This window comes from Gracilinanus agilis, chromosome 1, assembly GCF_016433145.1.
Source record: "Gracilinanus agilis isolate LMUSP501 chromosome 1, AgileGrace, whole genome shotgun sequence".
Lineage (NCBI taxonomy): Eukaryota > Metazoa > Chordata > Mammalia > Didelphimorphia > Didelphidae > Gracilinanus > Gracilinanus agilis.
The window spans coordinates 272218214-272237346 of NC_058130.1; the positions used below are offsets into that span (position 1 = coordinate 272218214).

At 38.1% G+C, this 19133-nt stretch overlaps 2 protein-coding genes across 10 annotated transcripts in view; one reads left to right on the forward strand and one right to left on the reverse strand.

The window, feature by feature from the left end:
* Positions 1 to 2194: 2194 nt before the first annotated feature.
* On the reverse strand, positions 2195 to 16016 carry ATG12 (autophagy related 12). 2 transcript variants are annotated; one of them, XM_044661879.1, is made up of 5 exons: positions 15881 to 16016; positions 15383 to 15659; positions 12301 to 12437; positions 7969 to 8031; positions 2195 to 2452 (listed from the first exon to the last, which is right to left on the reverse strand). In XM_044661879.1, exons 2-5 carry the CDS (start codon positions 15540 to 15542, stop codon positions 2408 to 2410), a joined length of 405 nt encoding a protein of 134 aa, XP_044517814.1. In that variant the 5' UTR covers positions 15543 to 15659; positions 15881 to 16016; the 3' UTR covers positions 2195 to 2407. The 2 variants fall into 2 exon arrangements, with proteins under 2 accessions (XP_044517814.1, XP_044517809.1); XM_044661874.1 differs by lacking the exon at positions 2195 to 2452 and adding an exon at positions 2923 to 4222.
* Positions 16017 to 16276: 260 nt separating this feature from the next.
* The window catches only part of AP3S1 (adaptor related protein complex 3 subunit sigma 1), a 120098-nt gene continuing 117241 nt past the window's right edge, over positions 16277 to 19133 (forward strand). For all 8 annotated transcript variants that reach the window (XM_044661890.1, XM_044661896.1, XM_044661918.1 and 5 more), the window contains exon 1: positions 16277 to 16452. In XM_044661890.1, the coding sequence (XP_044517825.1) occupies positions 16384 to 16452 (69 nt within the window). In that variant the 5' untranslated portion in view covers positions 16277 to 16383. The remainder of the gene's footprint in view (positions 16453 to 19133) is intronic.

Below are 19133 nucleotides of genomic sequence, written 5' to 3' on the forward strand. Positions count from 1 at the left end.
AATTATGTATGTTAACATTCTCTCAAACACTAAGACCCTCCCAGTAGTCCATCTGTATCTCAATTCTCGGTACCTACATCTAACACTAATTTGAAATTACTTGCTCCAACATTACCAATGATTTCTTATGTGGCAAACTTATGTCCTTTTTTCAGACCTGATCCTTCTTGACTTCTTTGTAGTATATAACACTGCTGATCATTCTTTTCTTCGGAATATTCTTTTTTCTCTAGTTTTCATGATATTGCTTTCTTTAGAATCTCCTTTATGTTCAGTGCTATTTTTCAATTTCCTTTGAAGATTCTTCATCTATAAAGTGTTCTCTAGGGCTCTGTTCTGGTCTATCTTCTCTTTTTCCTCCATATTTTACATGGCGATATCAGCCTCTTTGGGTTCAATTCTCATTTCTATGCTAATGATTCCCAAACATCAGTATATCTTCAGTCCTGGTCTCAATCTAAAGCTCTAGTCTCCCATTTCCAATTGCCTCTTGGATATCTTGAACTGGATGTCCTATAGACGTATCAAATACATGTCTAAAATAGAACGCATTATCTTTCCTCCCAAACTTCCCTATTATTAGCAAGATTACCTCTAGTTGTCATGGCCAAAATCTTGAATATCACTAATTCTATATATCCCAGTTGTTGACAAATCCTGTCATTTCTACCTTCAAAAAGTCTCATATAAAATCCCCTTCTATTTGAGGTAGAACACTAGATCAGGCCTTCATTATGTCTCACCCAGACTATTGTAGCAGCCTTCTAGAGCTCTTGACTCAAATAATTTTCTACTTATTTACAATGTGCTTTTCTCTATTAGAATATATGCTTCTTGATAGCTAGGATTACTTTTTTGTCTTAGTATAATGCCTGGTGAATAGTAGGTGCTTAATAAATGTTTGTTCAACTATGGACCATTTCTTCTTCCAAAACACTTCCTGAATTTTTGTGGCATTTTTTTTTTTTTTTTTAGGTTGTTCATTCCTTCTAAGTGTCCTTTGCTGAATCATCATTTATTTACTATCTCCTTCGCATGGTTATACTCCATTATTTTGTTAGTCCTATTTCTCTTCTCCCTTCAGTTGTCAAAGATTGAACTATCATTTCTATGTCTCCCATATGTATTTATCAAACCATCCTCTTTCCCCAGCTTCCCTGAGTAATTCTCCACCACCAAATACCTGCCAGATATCTTAAGCAGAATTTTCTGAAACACATTTCTTTTCCCAACTTCCATATTTCTTTCTGTTGAGGGTGCCAACATTCTCCCAACCACTCAGATTTGTAAATTGTTTCTTTTTTCTTAAACCTTTTTACTTAGGGCAAAAGATTGATAAGGGCTAGGCAACTGTGATTGACTTTCCCAGAGTCACAATTAGGAAGTATCTGAGCCAGATTTGAACTTAGGTCCTCCCATCTCTAGGTTTAACTCCCTATCCACTGAATCACCTAGCTGCCCTGTCCTTGATTCTTCACTGTTCCTCAACTCTCATTCAAATCCAATCAATTTACCAAAACCTTATCAATTCTATCTCTAAATCTCTTGTATTTATCCCTTTACCTTCCCTCATAGGATAACTAATCTAGTCCAACATTTTACCTCAACTATAAGTTTCCTAAATCTTCCTGCTTCCAGGCTCTTCCTCTCAACTCTATCCTCCAAAGATGCCAAATCCCCTACTCAAGAAGGTTCAGTGGGCTCCACCTTCCCTATAAGAAAAAAATAAAAATTCCTTTGCTTGACTTTTAAAGCTCTTCACAATCTGGCTCCATCCTCTTCTCAGGTTCTGATGATATACCCCATTCACATACAATATTTCAAAGTGACTTACCTGATTCTTGGAGAGGATCTCTCACCTCCTGCTTTTGTGCTTTTCTACAGGTTGTCCTTTATGCCTAAAATGATCTCCCTCCTTACCTCCATCTCATAGAATCCTGTGCTTTCTGCAAAGGTTGGCTCAAGAGGCCTTAAAGCTCCCTTTCTGAAATTACTTTGTGTGGTATGTACCACACATGTTTTATATATCTGTGTCACCACCCTCCCTAGAAGAATGTAAGCTGAATGTCTAGCATGTTTTCAGGTATTTAATAAATATGAGTTGAACTGATAGCTATCTATAAATTATTACAAATCAAAGAGTATAAAAGCTGATTAAGTTCAGTGTGAAAATAAAATTAAATTGAGGTTGAAATCCCACTGGGAAAAAACACTTTATTTTTATTTTTGGAGTGGTGAAAATTCTATTACTTAAAGTTATTAAAAGGAGTATTGTCATTATCAGGTAATTGTGAAGTGGAGCTTGTCATGACTTGAAAGCTGATCTAAGCCAGGAAGACCTGGGCTCCGGTTGGGCCTTGAATATATATTGGGTGATCCTGGACTGGTCCCTCTATCTCTTGGGTGCCTAGGCCTCAATGTGCATTGGTAGGAGTTTCTTCACTGGGAGTTCCTTAAACCAATAATAAGAATAGTTAACTAACATTCATAGGTGGTTATTCATTTGTTTCAGTTGTGTTTGACTCTTTGCAACCCCATTTTGGGTTTTCTTGGCAAAGATACTGGAGTGGTTTGCCATTTCCTTTTCCAGTTCATTTTACAGATGAGGAAACTGAGGCAAATAGAAATTAAGTGATTTGCCTAGTGTTTGAGGTTTGAGATTTGAACTCAGGTCTTCTTGATTTTTGGTCCAGATCCTTATCAAAAAGTATAGATCTCTATCAATAAAAGTTTACAATAAAGATTACTGTTATTAGAATTCCTATGGAAGTTTAGACAAAGCTAAAAATTAGACTGTTTGCCTTAATTCTACAACTTTGAAAAGTTATTATTTTTTCCAGCTAAGGCTTTGCATGGTATGTGTTCCTTGGTTGTATACTATGATTATCTGCAAGTTAGCCCAAGAGATTTTCTCTGTATTAATTTTTAGATCAACAAACACATTAAGTAGGGTCTTTAATGTGGAGAAAACAGAAGACTTCATCTTTAGTTAGACAGAAAAAAGGGCACAGCTTACAATGTTATTCAATAGCACCCCCTAATGTTCATGTAAGACATATCACTAGAATAACATTGAAATGAGTGTAATGGTAAAATTTATGAAAATCTAATCCATTTATGCTCACAGTGGATACTTTGAAGTGATATATAATTTCATTCAATTTACTAGAATGTCAGTTGAAAAAAAAAACTATCTGGTAAATGCAGGGAAGAAAAATGGTCTAAATTAATGGAAAAATGAAACTTTTAGGAGTAACATGAAACATAGATGAGGCAAGAGACTGATTATAGCCCTCCAGAATCAAATTCAGCAAAAATGAAAATAATAAAAAGGTTGCCATAGTTATGTACAAAGTGTTTTTGGCACTGTATAAGTAAATATTCAGTACTGAACCACTGTGTACTTACCATTAAATATTGAGGCTAAAAAAATCTGGATGATCTATTTATTCTAAATAAGATTTAATAAAAGAGAATAATAAGAGAATTTAGCAAAGTCCTATGATGTCTTAAATGAACTTATAACATAATAAATACATAAGTTAGTCTTGTAGCTATCCAAATTGCTTGTTCCGTTTGCTGGATAAGTGCCAGTTATTAACAGGATATTTTAAAAAATCTCAGTGTCACTGTGGCAATGAAGACATTAAATAGAGATGCCAATAGCTATTCTTTTCTCTTTTGCATATTAGGCTACCCTCTTCTGGCCTATACAAACTGAAATAATTTTATTCTTCTTGTACAGATGTTTAAAGAGAAGATTGCCCAGGAGATGTAATATGAGAAAGAATATTTTAAACTAAAGCACATTGGATTTCCCTGTACAAATGAGTATTTAAAAACCCCTTTTTATCAAAAGGAAGTTAAGAATACATTGTTTGTCATTATGAAAACAGTAGCCAAGACATTTTGCAACACTAGCAAGATGGGTATATTCTTTCAACTTTGTAATAATGTAATGTAATACAAATTAACTTTGTAATAATGATTTGCATGACTAATAGTATGTTACATTTAGCAGTATGTATAGAGTATAGAGTGTTTTGTAAGTAGAGAGCAGAAGATCACATTCATTTCTTTCCAACATGTTTTTGGACACAAAGTCTCTCAGTGCTGTGCCTCCTTTTTGGAGAAGTGGTTCTTACTGTCATCCCCATATAGATCATCCCCATGCCTGAGATTTGCAGTAATGCAGGACCAGCTTACCATCACTGCCAAAACACTACAAAAAGGGAAAAAAGGAAAAAAGAAAAAAAGAAAAAGTAACAAAGAATTAAGTTCCACTGCACTCATAGTCTCAATGTGTAATCTATTCCTCAAAAATTAAATTATCACTATCAAGTGTCATATAGCAAAAATATTCTATACTATCTTTACATAGACATATCTGGGCAAATAGATTTTGGGTAATGCAAACCTAATCTGTCAATGAATGGGTGTTTTCCTTGGACAAAATTAGGACTATTTAATGAAGCTAGTCACTTCAGGTATGGACAAGGAACATACTTTACTTAATCTTACTTAATGTTACTAAACCCAGCAGTAAAAAGGTATATCCTCTTGAATTACCTTTTTAGTACTGGTGATGGAATTAAATTGGAAATAGCTATATTTCTCTTCTCATTATGGTTATTATTCTAATTAGTAATAATAATCCAAATACATTTATTGGGTGCTTTTCTTACAACTGTGTGGGAGTATGGGCATTTTATATATATATATATATATCTTACAGATAAGGAAACAAGTTCACAGAAGTTAAATGATTTGCCTTGTGTAAGACCTGAGGGTCTCTCAAAATTGGGTTCTTATTTATTCCGTGTCCACTATTTCCCTTCCTTACATATACTGTTAACCTCAAAGGCAGCTGATACTCCTGACTAGCTGTTTCCCTTTAATCATCCAAGAAATGATGGACAGTTAGGAAAATTTATAAGGAAAAAAGTAAGAAGGGTTGGAGCTAGTTAAGATATAGTGATAACAAGTAAGATGAATCAGAGATCCCAACACAAAATACCCTCACAAAAGATACACTGAGATTTGGTAAGTCTTCTAAAAAGTTATGTCCTATCAAAAAAGAAAAAGATAGGTAAAAGAAAAAGTGAGTAGCAATTCGTATGAAGAAGTAATCCAAGGGGGAAGAGATAGAGATGATTTGGGTGAAAAATCAATGGAGGGAAACTAGAAGTGCTATTGTCATTGAACAGATATAAGAAATAGATGAAGAATTAGGAAAGATTAGAAGCACAATATAGTAATGATGGAAGCTGGAGTTATCTGGAAATCTGATGGGAGTGTCATGCTCCCCCCACCAAAAGCAAAGCAGTAGTAATTTCTTGGTTTGCCTTGATAATTTTAGTCTTCAAAAGAGAAGGGGGAGGGAACTGCAGGCAAACTGTTCTATGCACTAAATTATTACCAAGAAGGTGAAACTAGTTGTTGAAATAGAAATGAGCTGATGGATCACTTCAGAATTCTGACCAATACAAATGTGCAACAGAAAAGAGAAAAGTTGGGTACAGTTTGATATGCATTTTATTATTTCTGAAGAGATGTTTTCAAAGGATTCAGAGAAAGGTTAGAGTGAATCCTATGGCCTAAATTTTTTATAGAAGTTAGTTCAAGAGGAATGAGAAGCCTTCATGAATAAAATTCAGAAGATAAAAAATAAACTCTGATGAATATAAAAAGATGGTTATTATCTTAAGAAGCTGATATGTGTACATAAAGAACTCATAGAGTAATTTGTATTTTTTAAAAGACATGAACAGAAGACAGAAACAAAGATAACAGAGAATAACTACGAAAGGATAGTATAGTCCTATAAGAATAAGTGTTCTACAGTGAAAAATAAGCTGGGACTAATAAAGAAAAAAAGAACCACAAAAAAATTTTTTTAAAGCTAAATTTGGGGAAAATGTTTTGGAAGAAAGATAAGACTATTGTTTATGACAGTTGAGTTAACGAAAATGATGAGAGAAGGCAAAACTGTTCTACTCATTTTCCTTCTGTTAATTTTGCTGAGAATAATCTTTGTACTGGAAAAGGTAAATGGAAACTATCTAGTTTATAACTGAAACCTAAGATAAGTAAAGAGATGGGAATAGAACACCTTTACCATCTTTGATGAATTCAAGACATGAGTCTTGAATGACTACATCCTGTAGTATTGAAAAAATTGACAGACTTGACTGTTTACTGATATCTGAAAGATTTCAGAGAAGAGGACAGGCGCCACAGGTCTGGAGAAGGGTAAATGTTAATTTGGTTATTAAAAAAGGTAAGAGAATGTAATCTACAAACAACATGCCAGCAAATTCTGAAAAAATTCTACTTTTTGTAAATGGGATGGAGTGAGAACATTTAGAAAAAGAAAACAATGAGCTAGTACAGCTTCATGAAAAACAATTTTCAAGATGAAAATAATTTTCTTTTTGGATAAGGTTTGTAAATTGTATGTATGCCATAGACATACATATCTATGTATGCCATAGACAGCTTACTTGGATTTTAGCAAAATATGTGACAAAATCTCCCAAGTGAAAGCTATGGACAAGATGAAGACAAGTTATGGGCAAACTACAGACTGCAGGCCAGATGCAGCCCCCTGAAGTGTTCTATCCAGCCACTGGACATTATTCCTAATCTGACGAATACAATGAGTAGGATACAATACAATTAAACTTAGAAAGAGTTGCCTTAGAAACAGACTGACAGATGAGCATTTCCTTTCCTTTGGCCCCCTCTTTAAAAAGTTTGCCCATCACTGCTATAGAGAAAGGTTAGAGAAACAAATTAAAAAGTAGTTGAATGGAGATATCTCATTAAAGGCTCAATGTAATTTGGCTATAGGTTCATAGGGAGATATGTGTCCTGGTCTTAAGTTACTTAATATTTTTATCAATGATTGAACAAAATTATAGATAAATTCTTATCAAGTTTTTAGATCACAATATTCTGGCAGGTACCTTTAGAGGCCAAGAAGTTTAGAGATAATTAAGTTGGAGCCCAAGTAGGTGACATCAGGTTGTACATGGCCACGTAGTGTTAGTACAAAGTTTACATATCATATGATGAAGCTAAGATTCAAAACAATGTTGTTCTAAATCAAAGATGAATAAATATGAAACCTTACATTTGGATGAAAAAAAGTCAACTCTATAAGATGGAAGGAATAGCAAAAATTTCTAAGCCTAGAAAGCATTTCTTTGAAAAAAATCTGGAGTTTTATCATACTGAAAGCTCAATATGAGTCAATATGACTTTTATCATGTGAAATGCGAATTAAAAAAAAACAATAGAGATACAGTGTCCAAGAACAGGCAGAACTAGGCCTTCTATATTCTGCCCTGGTTAGATCACTGTATAGATTTATTTGTGTTCAATTCTGAGAAAGATATTTTTTGTAGAACATTGCTAAGTTGGAAATTGTCTAGAAAAGGGCAAAGGTACAGAAGTTAATGCTACTTTTTTGGTTTGGTTGAAGGAACTGAGGATGTTTAGTTTGGAAAAGAGAATGCCTAGGGGCTGGTGGAGAGAACAGCTGTCCTCCAGTATCTGAAAAGCCAAGCACATGAAAGAAAGATTAGATTTGCTCTTTTTGGATCCTAAGTCTGGAAATATAGAGAGGTAGATTCTGACTTGATATAATTAGAGCTATCCAACAGTGAAATGGGTTGTCCTGGAAGATTTTCTCATTAGAAGTCTTGAAGCAAAGGTTGAATAGTCAGTCACTTGTTGGGTTTGTTGCACAAAGAATTTTGGTTCAACAAGAGACTGGCCTTAACAGTCCATTCTAATCCTGATACACTGTGAATATGAATATTGGTTATCTTCTTGAATACAGTTCAAAATTACATATACAAGATTATTATAGATAAATTAAAAAATCAGTGATGTAAGATAAGCAGAAATGTAAATCATCAACAATGTATCTTTATTCATTATGTAAAGGCTGAAATGAATTACCTCATAAAGTGTTCCAACTTCTTGGTCTGGTGAAGGAGCAAAGGACTGATTCACATATATAAACTGAGAGAAAAGAAAAAAAAATCACTAATTACCCAATCTTCTTTCAAAATTCAGCATCTTGAGTAAACAGTGTTTCTTTTCATTCCTGATTCTTTACATCAAACTCTGCTGAGTCTATAATAAAAATATGGTATCATTTAAAAAAATAACACTACTCCAAATTTCTTTTTAATCTTTAAACTATTCCTTTCCCTTTACTAATATAATTGGTATCCTTATTTAGGTCTTTATCACCTCTCACTGGCCTATTTTAGCAGCCTTCTAATTGGTTTCTCTCCTGAATTTCATTTCATCCTGAAGATAGGTGTCAAATAGATATCTCTAAAACGCAGGTCTGACCATTTCCAATATCCTGCTTGGGAAGCTCCAGGGGCATTAATCCATTGCCTCTAGTAAATTCCTTGTTGGACTTTTAAAGCCCATACCAATCTGGTTTCAATCTGCTTCTGATTTATTGCACATGGGGCAGCAGGGTGGAAAAGATGACAGAACACTGAGAGCCTGGAGTCAGTTTAAATTGAGTTTCAAAACTAGCTGTGTGATACTTGGGCAAGTTACGTAACTGTTTGACTCAGTTTACTCATTTGTATATGGGGATAATAACAACATATACCTTCTAGGGTTATTATCAGGATCAAATGAGATAATAACTATAAAGTACTTAGCACAGTTTCTGGCACATGGTAAGCACTATGTAAGTATTAGCTATTATTATTATTACTTCACACACAATAAATTCTAGCCAAACTCTCACTCCGTGATATTATGTTTCCCATCTCAATGTCTCAGGCCTGGAATATTCCTTCTTCTCTAACACATCAAAGAAACCCCTAGTTTCATTTACTTATTTATTTGCCTATTCACTTATTCACTTACTCATTTATTTATTCATTCATTCATTCATTCGTTTATTCATTCATTCATTCATTCATTCATTCATTTAAATTAAAAAACAAAAAAAAACTTACCTTTTGTCTTGGAGCCAATACTGTGTGGTAAGGGCTAGGCAATGGGGGTTAAGTGACTTGCCCTGGGTCACATAGCTGGGAAGTGTCTGAGGGCAGATTTGAACCTAGGACCTCCCATCTCTAGGTCTGGCTCTCAATCCACTGAGCTACCTAGCTGCTCTCCCTAGCTGCTGCTTCTTCTTCTTTTTATTTTTAAACCCTTACCTTCCGTTTTGGAGTCAATACTAAATATTGGCTCCAAGGCAGAAGGGTGGTAAGGGTAGGCAATGGGGGTCAAGTGACTTGCCCAGGGTCACACAGCTGGGAAGTGGCTGAGGCCAGATTTGAACCTAGGACCTCCCGTCTCTAGGCTTGGTTTTCAATCCACTGAGCTACCCAGCTGCCCCCCCTAGCTTCTTTTAAAGCTTAGTTCCCTTGTTAGTTCTAACAGTAAGCCCTAGCCTGATTTAATCAGTTGTTACTTGTAAATGTTGAAGTATATTAAATCTTCAATATTTATGCTGAGTTTCTTCAATATAATATAAGTCCCTTGGGCAGGAACTTTTTTTGTCTTTGGATTTCCAAAGAAACCTTGTACACTGTCTGTTACCTAGCAGTGTGGGAAGCCATTAAGAGAAATTAGAATCTCAAGAAGATATTTTTATCTGGACCCCATCAAAAGATCAACACAGACCGGCAGAGCCGGGTGTTGACCTTTCTCCCTACAATCAGTTAGGAGACTGGAATGGGTTATCTAAGATAAAAATCTGAGATTTCTCTTTTGATTCCTTTCAAAACTCACACCTTTCTTTAAAAAGCAATATAGTCTTATTGAAAAAGCTTTGGGCTCTCAGTAATCCAGCAGGAGGAGGGTTAACACTGTTCCCCTTTGGCCAAGAATGCAGCTGCCTGGTACGGCCAAGGACGAATCCTTAGAGGGGCATTTAGCCCAGAATTAAAGTAAAATAATGAGTTTCAAAAATATTGTTTAACACCATCAAGGCTGAGAAATTCAGGGGCTTTCTGGCCTAACAAACTGTCCCAGACTTCATTTAATGATAACACATATAGTTGATAGTTTAGCATAGGTTTTTATCTATACCTTGAAGCTTCTAAGGTTTTTGTTTTGACTATAGTAAAAATAATGCTCTGTGTAATTGTGGAAAACTTTCTTGGGCTTTTGGGGGAAGGGGATCTTTAACTTTCTATATAATAAACTGGTGACTCCATTGTACCTCGGAGCACTTTGAGCTAACAAGCTGTGCTTCCAATCTGTTTTGTTCTTTACATCTGACGACTACCCTAGGCCACTCAGATAAGTCTCTGGTTATAGAGCAGGATTTCTATATAGCAGGTGTACTGTGAATGCTTTAGCAACAGATGAACATTCTGATCTTTATAAGTTAACTTTCTTCTTCTAAAAAAATCCTTACCTTCCATCTTAGAATCAATACTATATATTAGTTCCAAGTCAGAAGAGGGGTAAAGGCTAGGCCATGGGGGTTAAGTGACTAGCCCAGGAATGCAATGCTAGGAAGTGCCTCAGGTCATATTTGAACCCAGGACCCAGTCTCCTGCTAGGCCTGGCTCTCAATCCATTAAACCATCTAACTGTCCCAAATAAATTGTCTTTCTTAGCTACTGAAGTTTTACTGAATAATATACGTTTCTCAAAAGTTAGAAGCAAAAATGATAAGGAATTCTGAACTACTTTTCTAGTATATAACTAATGGGTAGAATTTAGACTTAAATATTTGTTAATTCTAAATCTAGCACTGTGCATATTGCCAGTGGTATATGATAATGCTAGAAATGAGTGGCACTATGGCAATTTTCCTATTACAAAATGTCATTATGAAGTATTCAATATTTGCCTTAATATTAAATATTTCTTAGTTCTTCATCCCTCACATTTTCTGTGATAATTGTTGAAAATATAAGTCAGGTAATGGGGTCACCAGGGATATTATAAATAAACTAAGTGGTTGTGAGTACTCACACTGGGATTTATGAGAGACTAGACCTGGACATGAAGACCTGAACAGCCAAGCTGCTCCTAACTGACAAAGGACAGTTAGCCAACTGTCACCCTGGGCCAGAAGCTTTGAATCCAACAGACAAGGTAACAGCATATAACTGTGTTTAATTATGAACAACTAAAAGGTGGGATAGGGATATGTACTCTAAAACCTTAAATCTAATGACATAACCCACAGAAAGGAAAGACTTATTTCTACACTAACTTAGTAATCTAAACTGACAGGGCCCAAGGAGCAGTGGAGTCTCTGGGTGACTGCCTCAGACCTGGAACCTGCCAGGCTTGAGCAGCTCAGCTGGGGGCTTTGTGGCTTTGGGATTCTCACTGCAATCCACTGATGATCTCTGGATGCCAAGAGCCAAGGTGCCAAGTAGGGAGGGTTTGCTTGAAACGCTGTCCACCAGATCTCAAACTTTTCTCCTCTTCCTTGGCACAGGACTATTGATCTTCTCTCTTTGCTAGATGCCACCACTCAGAATCCCAGGGGAAAATCAGGAAGCAGGGTGTCCTTTGCTCTGAGATCTCCCAGGCTGGCATCAGTTTTTGTCCACCACTAATGGAGTCCTCACTCAGGACACACACACTTCTTCCTGCTCCTTCATTCCATCCTGGAATTCCCAGCTCCAGCTCCTTCCTGCTAGATACATCCTTAATACTTAATTAACTAACTAATCTAATCTTCCTCGCAACATAATAAAGTGTTTTTTTTTCTGGTACAAGGCAAAAGAGTAAGAAATATTAGTAAAATGAAGCTGAACAAATCCAAAACCCTTTCAGAACAATGTCACAGACTTTGTCTAGGTAGGTATACAAAGACTTCCCAAAGCAAACACTCAAAACAGCGGGAAATAGGAGATTTATAATAACGAGGCAACCTCATGGCAAGTTATTCTAGTCATCTTTGGAGTCTTACTAATAAATCAGATACATTTTGCTAGGAAAGGATTAGAAGCTGTTCAAGAATATATTTTTTGGGGCAGCTAGGTGGCTCAGTAGATAGAGTCAGGTCTGGAAATGAGGTCCAGGGTTCAAATCTGGCCTCAAGACAATGCCTAACTGTGTGGTCCTGGGCAAGTCACTTAATTCCAACTGACCAGCCCTTACTGTTTTTCTGCCTTGGAAATGATACTTTGTGTTCATTTAAAGACAGAAGGTAAGGGTTTAAAAAAAATAATATATCTTTCCACTTTCATATTTTTCAGTCTAACAGTTATTTAGCCTATTTTTGCTGCTCTAAGGTATTATGAATCCTATGTAAGAAAAGGACCAAAGCTAATCACATACCAACTGTTCAGAAGCCACAAGTTTAAGGAACTTTTTGATGAAATCAATGAGACCCTGAATAGTTCGGGTTCGTTCCACAGCCCACTTCTTTGTTTTCATTATAGGGGTGTCTCCAACAGCCTTTAACAGAATATCAACTGTAAAAATAATGTGAATGACCATTAAACTGATAAAGTTGAAGAGAATGAGATATTAACATTCAGAATTCTTTAAAAAGTCACCAACTAGTTTATGTTTTATGTATTTATAAAACTTAAATATTTTTAAAATTACTTTTTTTCTTGTTAATGACTTTTTCTTTGTCCTCCAATAATTTGTAAATGATTATGGAATTGATCTTTAAAATGCAGTTGCTAGCCCTAAATAATTATGTCAACTCAAAAGCCTCGGTAAGCAGCTGAAGGAAACAAATAAAGGGAAAAGGTGTCTTCCAGAGATATTCTGCTTCATCATACATTCCTTTTACCTTGACAAAAGCTGGTAGGGAAATTTGAACTAGGTGGCTTGTTCTCAGAGTTTAGCTCAAACCAGGACTCATCCCTTTATACTTCTCTCTTCTTCCTGCCACTACAATCCTCTCACTTCATTCCATCGAGCACTCAAAAGTTTAGCCTCCTGCTAAAGAAACGGCTTAACAACTATCATAAGTTCCATGCATCTTGGAAACAAGGATGGATTCAGAAATGGTAGTAGTATTTATGGATAGGGTGTTCCAGCATTGGGCCTTTTCCCTTACTGTGCTGTGAAAAGTCTTCTTACATCTTACTCCCTGCCATTTACTCTTTAATCCAGTGACATTGGTCTTGTAGTTCTGCATGCAAGATATTCCATCTAATGGCTCTGAAGATTTTCTCATAGAAATAATGAATCCAACTAAAATCCTACCTTCTACAGGAAGCCTTCCCCTTCCCCTCTGAATTCTAGCATCTTCCCTCTCTTAATTTTTCCTTATTTATCCTGTGTATAACTTGTTTACTTGTTGTCTCCCTTGTTTAGTCTGTGAGGTCCTTGAGGGCAGGGACTATCTTTTTCTTCTTTTTGTATCTCTAGCACTTGGCACAGTGCTTGGCACATAGTAGGTGCTTAATACATGTTTACTGTCTGTCTGAAGTTATTGATAAGTTGGTGGAGTCCAGAAGAGTTAACATACAAAGGGAATAAAGTGAGTTCCCCGGATAGAAAATATAACATACTATATATTTAAGAGTTTGTGTTCTCCATGCCTGACATATAATAAGCATTTAAATGCTTATTGACTGACTGCCAAACAGAATTCATTCTATTTCCTCCCAATTTATCTCCTTCTCTATATTTCAGTGGTTACAATTACACATCAGAAAAACTCTGTCTTTCATGAATGGGCAGAAGACAAAAGCATTTACTATTGATACAGATCTTAAAATATCCTGAGGAACTTGACCAATAAACTAGATTGCAAGAGGAATGCTGGCACATACTTATTAACTATTGTATATAATTTACTCAGACAAAATATTTATCCATAAAAATTAAGGACAATGCTGTAATATGTGAAATCCAAATGAATATACAAAGCTATGTCAAATGGAAAGCTTTCAAAATATATAGATCTAACAGAAGAAATTAAATTAATGTGGAAATTGTGAGAAAATATATCATATAGTTATTAGAGGTGCTAAGTTTGATCAATTTCCCCTCTGAAATCTTTTTTCCTTTTAATAGGCATCATCCTAATTCAAATCTAAATTGTTATTATTTTGCTTTTAGGCTCTGTGATCCGACTTGGGGATTTCTTGGCAAAGTTTCTAGAGTAGTTTGACATTTCCTTTTCCACTTCATTTTCCATATGAGAAAACGGAGGCAAGTAGATTAAGTGACTTGCCCAGGGTCACAGAGCTAGGGAATTATCTGAAGACAGATTTGAATTCAGGAAGATGAGTTTTCTGATTGCAGGCCCAGTTCTCCAAGAACTGAGTTCACACAATATTTTTATCTGTTAAATCCAACCTAATATTTAACTAATCAATCAAGACATTGATGCTATGTGTAAGGCATTGTGGCAGGTGTGCTAGGATGCAAAGAGGGGAAAAAAATTAAACAATCCAGAAGCTTATATATTCTATCAAAGGAAATGACACCTATGTGTTAAAAAACAAAACAAAACACCACAAAAGTACATACAAGGTGGGGCACCTAGGTAGTAGTAAATAAAGTGCTGGGCCTAAAGTCGTGAAGACATCTACCTGAGTTCAAATTTGACCTCAGATACTTTTTAGTTGTGTGAGTCTGGGCAAGTTTGTTTGCCTTAATTTTCTCATCTGTAAAATGAACTGGATCAGGAAAGGACAAACCACTTCAATATCTTTGCCAAGAAAAACCTAAATGGGGTCAGGAAAGGTCAGAAAAAGACTGAATAAATATACAAGGTATTCTTTTGGGCAAAGTGAGTGTGGAACATCAGGAAAGCCTAACATAGGAACCAGCTTTAAGGTTTTGTTCCATAGCCTTTCCTATCCTCTCAGTCTCTCATATTACTTTTTCCATCTACTATCCTTAAAATCTATCCTTAAAATCTCAGCTTTCAAAGGGACCTCAGAAATTATTTAATGCAGCCCAACATGAGCAGGAATCTCATATTTAGCACACCCAACCACTGGCCATCTAGGCAACACCTAGAATTATGGCTGGTAGTGGTGTACTTATCTCACCTACTCCCAAAACTTGTCCTTGAGGGCATGAACAACTTTTTTGCTTATTGACATCCTCTCCATATCACCAACAGAAAGTAGCTCAATAATAGTTAAAAATCATGTTCCTCCAGCATTTACAATAATAGTGGTGGTGGTGGAACTTGGGGAAATAAGGCAATTGGGCTGCATCCCTCCAGCAGTCTGCCCCCTAATTTTGAGCAGCTGAGCTGGCTTTTCCTCTCACTTCCTCACCAGATGCAATAAGTAAACATTTCTCCTTCCAGGGTTGGATGGGGGGCGAGGCACACCGAATAGGTCAATCTTTACTGTTTGGTGGTCACTGCACTTTATCAGTCCACACATGATTGAAACTGGCTGGCCCGTTTCTGGCAAAAGGAAATAAGGGAAATTACTTTTTTTCTTGGCGTCGCCGGGAGGTTCCTCGGATCCCGGGGAGACTGCGGTGGAAGGCGCCGGCTCCAATGTATTCGTATCCGAGCCCATCTCGGTGGCTCCCTCCCCTTCAACGGGGCCCCCAAGAAGGGTCATCGGCGGCCGCTCGGGCTCTGCCATCTCTTTCCTCGACCTCGGCCTCCAACCACGTGCAGGAGATGGGGTGGGAGTGGGAGGGGGTGTATATGATGGGGTGGGAGGCCCGGCGCCTCCCTGGGAGAGCTGAGTTTCTTACCCCTGCAATCAGAAACACGAAGTCAACACCAACCTTCTCCCTCAAGTCCCTGGGTGCTTCGCGAGGGGGTGGGCAAAGGTCCACAAAGGTCTGAGGTAGGGGGTGAGGGGCGTGGAGGAAATGTCCCTTGTACTCTGCCGTCTGCGCAGGCGTACCCAGAGCCGGAGTATGGCCTCATTCTTAAAAGGCATACTCTTCCACCATGACTCCTGTCAACACCCACCTTGTCTCTCTAACTTCGAAAGCCGACTGGCAGGGATTAACAGAGCTCGAGGTCGAGAGGGAACCAAGGAGGGTAAAACCCTCACACCTTCCCGTCTGCGTCTGCGCCGCCACTCCCTGAGCTCTCGCTGTCTCGTTTCCTGCCCTCTGCGTCTGCGCAGTTGCTCGCGCTCTCGCACCCACACGCTGCCGTCAGCGCAGGCGCTGCTCTCTCTTCCAGGCCTCCGTGTCTGCGCAGGCGCTCCCCGGAGCCAGGACCAGCGCCCGCCTCGCAGCCTGTGGGACGCTAGGCGTATCAGCTTTCCAGCTGATCCTGCCTCCTTTGGGTTCGTTCTCCCCTCCCCTCCCCTCCCTCTCCGGGAGCGCGCGGAGGGGGCGGGCGGGGAAGCGACTTGAAGGAGAAGAGGAGGGCTGTGCTGGCTCCGCGTGCTCCGCCCGGGACTCGGCGCCCACCTGGCTTACCCTTCCCTCCTCCCAGACCCTTCTCCCGGCCCGGGCTCCATCATGATCAAGGCGATCCTCATCTTCAACAACCACGGGAAACCCCGGCTCTCCAAGTTTTACCAGCCCTATGTGAGTATCCCTCCACGCCGTGGCTGCCTGCTGCTAGAAGCTTGCTGCTGCTGCTCTCTTCTCCCGGAGAGAGCAGCTGCAGCAGCCTCGGCAGCAGCAACCTCAGCAACAGCAGCCTCAGCAGCAGCAGCAGCCCCACGCCCCTAGCCACCCCCACTTCTCCCCGAGGCCGCTCCGGTCCGCGCTCTCCCGGTACCTGCCCTGCTCATCCATCAGCAAGCTCTCCTCAGAATGTGGGTCTTTTCCGCCCATCTCCGTCTGACCCTGAACGAGGGTCCTTTTCCCCGCCCGGACACCTCCTGTTGCCTGGACGCGCCTTCTTTCCTTTGCATCCTCATCCCTCCCTGCTTCCCCTATCCCCTTCCCCCTCTACCCCCAGAGCCAACCTTCCTAGTGCAGTTTGACTGCTTCTTATCCTCAAAGTCTTTCCCCCTCGGGATATGTCACCCGGCTAAGAAGTCACTTCCTCAGCTCTCCACGGGAATGGCCCAGTCCGTGCCCGCGGCGGCGCGCCCCACGCTCTGGTTTTGGGTTTAGCCAGACCTCTCAAACGTTTCGTTCTTTCAGCCAACATTTATTAAGTACCTACTGGATGCTTGACGCCGGAGGTACGGAGATCGAAAAAGAGAAAATTCCTGCCTTCTAGGAGCTTACCTTTCCTTATTGTGGGGAGACGACACGCCCACCGAAAAGTAGATTGAAAATGGGTACAAAGTGATTTCGGGGAGTTGGGCATTAGCTATTGAGCATAGGTGGTATATCAACCCAAGTTGAGCTTTGAAGGAATTGATAAAGCATGGATGAGGTGGATGTACGGTTGATGCACAGGAGACTGACAACTCCGTACTGAAGCCGCAGATGGAATGCTTGGTAGAGAAGAACAGCAGCTGGAACTCAGAAAAAGAAGGGAGAAGTACAGTACTGTGCAACAAGGCCGGAAAAATAGGTTGGAGACGACTTAAAAGCTAAATTTAGAAATTTGTGTTTTATTTGGAATTTCTTCGGCAGGGGAGTGACATAAAAACCTCTTTGCCTTGTTGGATCCCAGATTCCTTCTGGACTCTGTCTGCAGTCTTCATTTCCAGAGCCTGATTTTCTACATACTGCATTTTTTTAGCGTCTCATTTTTATGTGTATGGGTTAGTATGACTTTCAGGCCATTTCTTTTTAAAGGAAAAGAGATAAGCGAGTTTATGAGGTAATAGTTTTATTGCTGCTGTTTGTAACAAGTTTGATTAGAATTATGCTTTTCTACATGAAATCTAGATTTCAGCTTCAAGAGGGGCATTTTTGAATGGGGAAGTTTGCTCCTGTTTAGCAATCACAATGTTAGGGTGAGGCAGTTATCAAAATGGTGAGACTTTCTAGAAATAGTTTGTTGTGAATTTGGACTTTTCTCTGAACCTCAGTTTCCTCATCCATACACAAAATTGCTGCCTTGTATCACAAGAGTCTAAAATAACAAATGAGAAAATATATATAAAATCATTGTACAAATGTATTGTTCATTCTTTCTTATTGTCTTTCAGTAGGAATATAGGGCCATTGCAATGTTTGTAAAACATTTGGCTGTTTTGCAGAGTACAAACATTGATAAAAGCAGTTGCTGGTTTCCTTATTCTGTTTAGAGAGAAATGCATTAAAATTAATAATACTATGGAAATTATATATTATGAATATAAAATATAAGTTCCTTGAGAGTGAGATTGTTTTCATTTCTACTCATGTATCCACAATGCCTAGCACATACTTGGTGGGCTTGTTTGATTGATGAAGAGCCATTTTCAGTTCTGGGAAAGGGGCAAAGAGATGGACTTTTAGTAAAGTGTAGAGAGAAAAGAGATTGGATCACCAAAATTTTTGCTTAGAGCCAGCAATGCACTTTCAATTAAAAAAATGAAATAGTGCTAGAGTTGACATTTCTCTGCAGTTTTTAATCCCAGGTCTTGTTAGTCATTAAAAATTAGAAGAAAAATGCTGGTTTACATAAAATGATAATGTGGTCTTTGTCATGTAGGTGTCAGTAGAAGTGAGAAATCCTGAAGTGTTGCTTTAATGTTTCCTTTAGTGGTTTAGCCAGAGATAAGTATAATTAATTTTCTTTTTTGGCTTCAGTTTTAGCCTCTGTGATAGAGAACAAGCAGAATTTAAATAGAATCACAGTTACTAATCCTTTAGTTAATTATTTCACTTTGTTCTGTAGTTCAAGAAAAATCTCAGCTTTTTTCCCCTTTGTTCTATCTGTATTAATGAAAAGCTCTTAACTCTGTATTTTTACATTCATTTGCCTAAAACATAATACTGTCCTCTGTTAAACCACCTTTATCCTTTATCTGTTGTCCATTCATAGCTTTTAACTGTGTTCTAAATGTTTCTTTAAGTGAATGTTTTGGAACTCAGAATATGTTTTTGTATAGAATCTCTAGAGTTGGGTAAGATCCTAGAGATCATAGTGTGACATTCAACTCTCAGAAATTCTCTGTAGTATTTCTGTTAAATAGGTGGTTATCCAGGCTGTGCCTGAGTACTCAGAATAGTGGAGAAATCTCACTAGGAGTTTTTAAAAGTAGCTCTAATTATTAGTAAAATTTCCTAATATTGAGAAGAAATTTGTCTCCTTGCAACTTTAGTTAAATTCAGCCAATATCTGTTAAGCACAAACTACATACAAGATACTAGGG

Excerpts from the sequence above, each read along its gene's own strand:
- ATG12 (XM_044661874.1), bottom strand. The coding sequence starts at position 15,542 with ATGGCAGAGCCCGAGCGGCCGCCGATGACCCTTCTTGGGGGCCCCGTT. Across the intron at positions 8,032-12,300 it reads TTGTGGCTTCTGAACAGTTG|TTTATATATGTGAATCAGTC; the intron begins GTATGTGATTAG and ends CTTTTCTCTCAG. Across the intron at positions 4,223-7,968 it reads AAGTTGGAACACTTTATGAG|TGTTTTGGCAGTGATGGTAA; the intron begins GTAATTCATTTC and ends CCCTTTTTGTAG.